The following is a 7,186-nucleotide window of genomic DNA, read 5'->3' on the forward strand; positions in this document are numbered from 1 at the left end:
TAATCTGATCAAATCTGTCACTATTTTGCACATTAGGAGTAAATATTGTAGAACACAGTCCAGCTGCATTAGCGAAGAGTAGGGAACGCTGCCTGGGAGAAGCTGTGTGTTCCACCTGCCAGTGTGCTCAGGGTAGGGTGATCTGGCAAGGCCCTGGAATCATCAGCATCTTCCTGTTTCTCTTCACCAAGGTGCAGGGCTGGGCGCATGAACTGAAAACTACCTGGCAAGACATTCCAAGCAGCCACACGGCAGGAGCAGCGGCTTGCAAGCCACTGCTGCAAGTGAACAGCTGAAAAGGACTGGGCACAAGGATCGGGGTGCCCAGCAAGGGCGCATCCAGGGACAGAGGACTGGGCCTTCCCAGCCTCCCCCTCTCCAGAGTCACTGCCAACTCACTGAGCAGGCAGGGAGACCTCTGCCTTCATTTGAAGGAAAAGGACAGGATAATGTGTTTTTCTGGTTCCCTGTCAGCCACGGGGACTGGGCTCCCCCTGGGTGTTTGTGAAACACTCTCTAACCCATTAATCACCAGGATCCCAGCTGGAGACAACTGCAGAGAAAGAGCACACAGCCAACAGCTACTCCAAAACAGAGCCTCCAAGGCCAAATGCACTCACCCCCACCCTGGACACATGGCAAGGCAACAGAGTCAGGAGTGGGACCCAGACCCCACCCCACCATGATTCCGTCAGCCTCCAACCAGCAGGCCCTCCCTCTGTAGGGGGAGCTCAGTTTCCAGTTATATGGCTGACGGAAAACTCTTCTCCTAAAGAGAACTCAAGCAAGGAAGTTTACAAAGGCATCTCAAGGAGAGCTGGGAGGGTTGCAACCAGTGGCCTCTCTGAGAAGGATCCATTTAACACTTCAGAAGCCACAGCAAAGATGCAATTCTCTTCTCCTAGCCGAAAGAGCCTGTTCTTGGCCTGGGAGACATCTCCCTCCACTTTGAGACCATCCTGGAAGAAGTCTTCATCCCCTCAGCCTGGCCTTTAATTACAGTACCTGCTTTATCTGCAGTCAGAGGGGGGGAAGGGGAAGGAAAGCAACAGGGTTGCCTTGCTGGAGCTGGTTTCCCACTTGGTCTGCAGGGGCTGCTTCCTTAACGTCTCTCAGAAGACAAGGCCACCGTACCATGGCTATTTTCCCATCTTCTTCACAGAGCATCACTGGGCTGACCCCCTAGGTGCCTCTCTCCCAGGCTCTGCCACCCAAAGAGGGTCAGAGGAGGCAGGTGCAGCCCAGGGGCTAAGAGGCAGTCCCTCTCTGGCCTGGAGCCCAGGGGGACGGGACGTGTCCTACGTCCACCTGGGCTGCCTTGCCCTGGCTTGGGCAGGGAAGCTGTCCAGGGACACAGGCAGTGTGTCCCAGGCGGCTGTTCACAGACTGCTCAAATCTCTCTGCTGTCACCACGGACTCCACACCCAACGGCCCTCTGGCCCTGTTTGTCTCCAGAGTGGTTTCCCAGGGACACAGGCCAGGCTCCTCGCTGCCCTGAGGACAGGCAGAGACAGCCATGGGAACTTAACTCTTACGTGCAGGAAGCATATTCCCTAACAAACAGCCCATCTTCAGGGACTTTGTCCACACTCAGAACCGATCTTGAAAATAAAAGAAGAAAACCCTTCAAGCAGAGCGGATTTCTATTGTCCAAACATGGCAGGAAAAAAGCCACAGAGACACTGGGCCATCACCTCCTCCTCCTAGGATCCACTTACTTTCACACATCCCATCCATCCTCCTCAATGAGAACACCAATGCACACACACAATTGCTCATTAGCACACTGAAATGAAGTTGGTATTCACACAACCCCTGCTGGCAGAGTGCCCCCAACCCACCCACCCACATGAAAACACCCATGCACACAACTTCTTTGAGGACTTGGAAGGCTTCAGTCACCCAGCCCTGGGAAGGCACCTTGCCCACCCCCAGGACCAGACCCACGCCATGGTGCTGCTCGGGAGCTGGACTCCACTGGTCCTTGGAAGCCAGCATCTGCATGGTGGGTCATCAAGAACCAGGAAATACGCACTTGGCTTTTATTCATGGGCGGGAGTTGGGGGGTGTGGGGGTGGGGAGTGTGTGGTACTCTGCAGGCCGCTGGCTTTCCTGTGACTCACTCCCTGGTCCCTGGGATACCCCCAGGATCTGGAGCACCAAGGAGAAAGTTTCCCAGGGAAATTTTTCCAAACTCGGGTCCTGAGAATTGCAAGGTGGGCAGAAGGGTCAGCGGGGGAGGGAGAGGGGCTTTCCTATCAAATGAGTTCCCCAGAGCTGCTTGAGCAGACCACCGAATCCTCCACCTGCAGCCGCGCACCGCCCAATGCCAGCTTCTCACTGGAAACGGAGCAAAGGATCTTGCAAGGCAAGCTGGGGAAGCCCCTCTGGGCAGGGGCCCTGGCGGCCGAGGTTCTGAACCCGGCGCCCCAGAGCCAAGAGCCCGAGTCCCCGGAGCGGGCTCAACGGCGCCACCTCTCGGGACAGCAGCGTCCAGGGGAAGCTGGCGGCGGGGAGCCAGGGGTGGAGGGGTGCGCCGAGAGCACCCAACTCCTTTCCGGGAGCCGTGCGAGGCGCAGGACGCGATAGCGGGGTCGAGTTCTCCGCTCAGCGACTTATCTGTGTTTGTGCTGGCGTGAGGGCTGCGTGGCGGTGGAATCCCGCTCCCGCTTGAAACTTTTTTACTGCCTCACCTACAGCTTTCTGGGGCTACTTGAAGGCCAAGGCGTGGATGCGCCGGAGCGAATCCGGAGCAGGGACCCCAAGGCCAGGAGTCGTCTCGGGGTTCCCAGCGGCCTCCAGTCTGCAGGTTCCCTTCCAGGGGGTTAGGGGCGAGGGCCGGCACCCGCAGATGTTGGTCATTCCGTCAGGCGGCTCTCTCTTTACCCTAGCCTGTGTCCTCAAGAGGCTGCCCCCAAATCAGAAAACTGACTTCTCCAGGCAGAGGACGGTGCAAAGTGACCGCCCATCGCCGCTCCGCTCATCTTTAAGAAACCCGGTCCTCCTCTCCCGTCCCACGGCCCAATCCCTGGATGTCCAGTAAACCAGCCATCCACACAGCATCTCCAACAAACTCCGCTAACCTGGCAGGGGCGTGGGGCGCGCAGGACAAACCAGTCCCCTGCGAAAAGTCCAGGCGCCCCCGCTCTCGGCCCCGACCCCCAGCAAGGCTGTCCCTGGCTCCCAGCCCCGTTCGGCCCCGTCTCCTGCCGTGGGGCGCCAGTCTGAGCCGCCGCCAGGTGGGTACTCACGCTGCTGTTGTGTCCCGACCAGTGCACCATGGCTTGGTTGTGCGCGGAGTCCCCGGTCAGCGCGAACGAAGTGCTCGGCAGCCGGAGCTCTTCCGCCGCCGTTCCCCCAGCCCGCGGCGCCTTCACCTCCTCCCGGGAACCCTTGGCCGCGGGGCGGCTGCCTTTGGAACCGTCGGCCGGAACCGTAGCCCGGGCGTCCCCGCGCTCTAGGGTGCTGGGGGGCTGCGCCCGGCGAGTCCTCCTCGCGCCGCCAGGTTTGCTAGGAGCTGGGACGCCCTGGCCCCGCCGCGCACCGGCCGGCGACGTCCCTCCCGCTTCAACCTGCACCGCACCGCCGCTGCCGCCGCCCGGCTGGGACAGCAGCTCTGGTATGGGCCGGCGCCCCAGCGCGGCGGCTCTCGGCGCCGTCGCTAGCTCCTCCGGCCACTGGCTCGCCATTGCCCGCGGCGAGAGAGGAGGCGACACCGGTGGCCGCGAAGCCGGGGCCGTGGGGCGTCCGGGACCGCCCGCCGAGCCCCAAGTGATCTCGGCGCCGGCCAGGACCCACGTTGACAGGAGTAAGAGCCCCGTCTGGGCGAGGGGCGCCCCTGGCCAGCCAGCGGGGCGCTCGGTGCGCGCTGCCTCCATCCCGCTGCGGCTACCGCGGCTCGGGCTGCCGAGTGTGTGGCGCCCGCCGAGGTGCGGGTCCGGCGCGGGGGGTGTGCGCGCGCCGGCGAGCGATCGGGTGAGTGTATGGGGGGAGTGGGGAGGGGGCGGCCGGGAAGGAGGTGGCTCCGGCTGGCGCGCCTCGCCGGTCCGCTCCCTCTCGCCTCCTCGCTTGCTCGCTCGCTCGCCCTCTGGTCCAGAGGGTGATTCCGAAACCCAAGGAAAATTAGTAAATGCTCCTTCGGTGCTTTCTGTTTCTGAAAATAAGATCCCTCCAAATCTTCCCCAACTGAGCTCCTCCCGAAAATCTGTCAAAAGGAGAGTTCGAAGGTGATAAGAAAATCCTCTTTTAAAATAGGAAAATCAAGCCGGATCCAGGGGGAGGAGCTGGCTGCGGACCCCAATCCCGAGTCTCTTCGAAATCCAGCCTCCAACCTGCTCCTGGGAGAAGAGTTGGGAGCCGCTCCTCGCCGCCTTTGGGGATTTACTCTTCGGGCCTGGCGCGCGGGGAGGGGACGGGGGTCTCGCGGGAGGAGGAAGAGGAGGAGGAGGAGGAGAAGGAGGAGTAAAGTGTTTTCAGCGCCAACTGTTCGCGTTCCGGAGCCAAGGGGGAGCCCCGAGCCGCAGAGCAGGGAGGCGGCGCGCGGAAGCCAGGCGCGGGATGGGCCCACGGCTCTGCTCGCAGCTCCCGGCCCCCCTGAGGCCTGCGCCCCCGCCCGGTGCGGGGGCGCGGGGAGTGCGTGCGTGCGCGTGCGTGCGCACAGGCGAGCGGGCGAGAGGCGAGGGGTGCGCCTGAGGCTGGGAACCTGGCCGCGCCAGCTGGGGGGTCGGTTCTGTGCGTGCGCGTTTGCACTAGCATGTGTGCCTGTTAGTGTGAGCGCCGGGGCGGGGAGCGCGCTGGGGCCGTGGGCGCTCGCGGATCACGCACGGGCTGTTTGCATTTGCAGGAGCAGTGCTGAGAGCAAGGCAGGCAGCTCTCCGCAGCCCCCTCCTCCCGGCCGCCCGCAGATGTAACCTGATTGAGCCTCTCGAGGAGTGGGACACGGAGCTGGAAGGCGCGGGCGGCGGGGCCAGGGCAGTGCCAGCTCTCCTAGGGTACGGGGTGCCCCTTCCCGGGACCCCCGACCAGAAGTGAGTGGTGAGAGGGAGGAGGAGACAGTCTGCTCCCAGGAGGAAGATCCAGACCCCATCTTTCTGCCTCAGACCGCGAAGTCGGGATCCGTGGTTTCCAAGGGTCCCCCGCCAGTTGCAGCGTCCCGACCCAGCGACCCGGCGCGGCGAGGACTGTCAGAGGCCCCGGCGCCCGCCGCCGGAGCGCAGCCCAGGCTCCTGGTGGGGCTGGGACCCTTGGTGGCCGTAGGAAGATGGAGACTGGCGGTGAAATGGAGATGGGGGCTGACCCCGAGGACGGGTGGTGTAGCAAGCAGCCTCCGAGGACCTCCCGCGATCTGAAGGGGCTGGAAAGTGCGGGATGCCGGGGGCTGAAGGGGCGGCTAGGCAGAAAGGAGTAGGATGGATGGAGGGGCGTGGAGAGGGAGAAGCCTTCGGGCCGTTCCCTTCCTCTTCAGAATTTGAAAAGGAATTCCCCTGCAGGAGCTGAAAGCGGAGGAGGCGGGGAAGGAGCGCTGGGCTGGGGGGGTGGGGGAGGGGGGAGAGCCGAGGGAGGGTGTGCGGGAAGCAGCGGAGACCGGCGCCGGGAGTGGGAGGTGGCAGAGGCGCGGCAGCAGCCAGGGATTCCCGGGAGCCCCCGCCTCTGTGAACTCGGGCACCGGGGACGCCGGGCCGGAGGACGAAGCCAGTGAGGATGTCCAGTCCAGACCGAGTCGGGTCCTGGCTGGAGTGGGTTTTATGAAGACTAAGGGCAGAGGGCAGCCGGAAGAAAAGTTGCAAAGCCACAGGCCCAGGTGGGCGCGGGAAGCCGCGCTGGACAGGAGCCGGCCATCCGCGGGCGTCCAGCGCCCCTGTCGGAGAGAGCCGCGCACTGCAGCCCTAGCAAGGGCTAGGGGTTCGCGAAGGTGGCGGAGCCTCTTCGATGGCTCTCAGACTGGACTCTCATCTGAGGCGCCATACTAGAAGGGGACCTGTGTTGTGTGGGCAGCCCCAGGACCTGAGCAGTCGGGGCGAGGTTATCTCCCACGCCCCAGTTCTCCGGGGAGATGCGGGGTCCACAAAAGGCTGTCCAGCCAGAGCACGGGGCACCAGAGAGGCAGTAGTAGCTCTAAGAAGTGTCTGCTGGTTCCCTGTCCCATCTAGAGGAGGCCCTGCTGGGACGGAACCTGTGGGAAGGTGGGATCCTTGGCCTGGACTTAAGGCGATGTAGCCAAAGTATTTGTTGAAAGAGGAAAAAAAAAAAAGCGTTTAAGGCTCTGGCAGGTGTGACATTTGCATGCACCTGCTGCACCAGTGCATTTTCTTAGCCTTGCTCCGTTCCTCGCTGGCTCCCCCCCCCCTTCAGCCTCTCCTTGCTTCACTCTCCGCCTACTTGCCCTCAGCCCTGTGCTCCCTGACCCCCCGAACTGCCTCTAGTTCCCAAACCCTGCCAAAGCCAAAGCATTCTGCCCCATACCTGCAGGCTGCCCTTCCCAGCCAGCCACTCTGCTGGACCCTCTGCAGGCTGACATCCGCCAACCCAACCCCACCACCACCCTGTGGCTTCCTGACAGCCTGGCCCAACCCCCTCTGCTCCTTGCATTTGTAACCATGGCCCCTCTGCAAAGGTCTCCTTGGGTCTCCATGGTCCCAAGGTCTCCTGGGTTCTCCCTGGCACAGCCTCAGTCAAGTTCACCTGCTTCTCATCTCTCGTCCACATCTTCAGTGCTGAACCCCAGCCTCCATCATTGCCCCAGTTCTCTGCTGGCTCTCACTCTCCTCTGCCTCCCTCTATGGGCCTGGGACCTCACCCATTTCCACCCTGCAGCCACCTCCCTGGCAGTTGACTCCTGAGCCTGTATCACGTCCTTGCTTCAAAGAGTCATACCCAAATTCCCCATTGCTCCATAGACATAGGCCGTAGTGGGTTTCCTGTTGCGACAACCAAATACGTGAGGCTGGGTAAGTTCGTTGTAAAGAAAAGAGGGTTGCTTAGCTCATAGTTCTGTAAGATGGGGAAGGTCAAGATGGGGCCTCACTCAGTGCCATCACGTGGTGTGGCGGGTCACCTGGCAGCCCTGCAAGTGAGCCCAGCAAGGGGAACATACAAAAGAGCACATGGATGGGACGGGGCTGGGGGAGTGAGGGTGAGCAGGTGCCAGAACTCCACAAAGCAGCGGCAATTTCACCCAAGGGCCGCA

General features: G+C 62.3%; 1 protein-coding gene across 1 annotated transcript in view; it reads right to left on the reverse strand.

The window, feature by feature from the left end:
- Positions 1–3,878, reverse strand: part of SORCS3 (sortilin related VPS10 domain containing receptor 3) — a 638,451-nt gene extending 634,573 nt beyond the window's left edge. The window contains exon 1 of the mRNA XM_062214350.1: positions 3,252–3,878. Within this exon, the coding sequence (XP_062070334.1) occupies positions 3,252–3,878 (627 nt within the window). The remainder of the gene's footprint in view (positions 1–3,251) is intronic.
- Between the last annotated feature and the right edge of the window lie 3,308 nt (positions 3,879–7,186).

Source organism: Lepus europaeus, chromosome 17 (assembly GCF_033115175.1).
Source record: "Lepus europaeus isolate LE1 chromosome 17, mLepTim1.pri, whole genome shotgun sequence".
Lineage (NCBI taxonomy): Eukaryota > Metazoa > Chordata > Mammalia > Lagomorpha > Leporidae > Lepus > Lepus europaeus.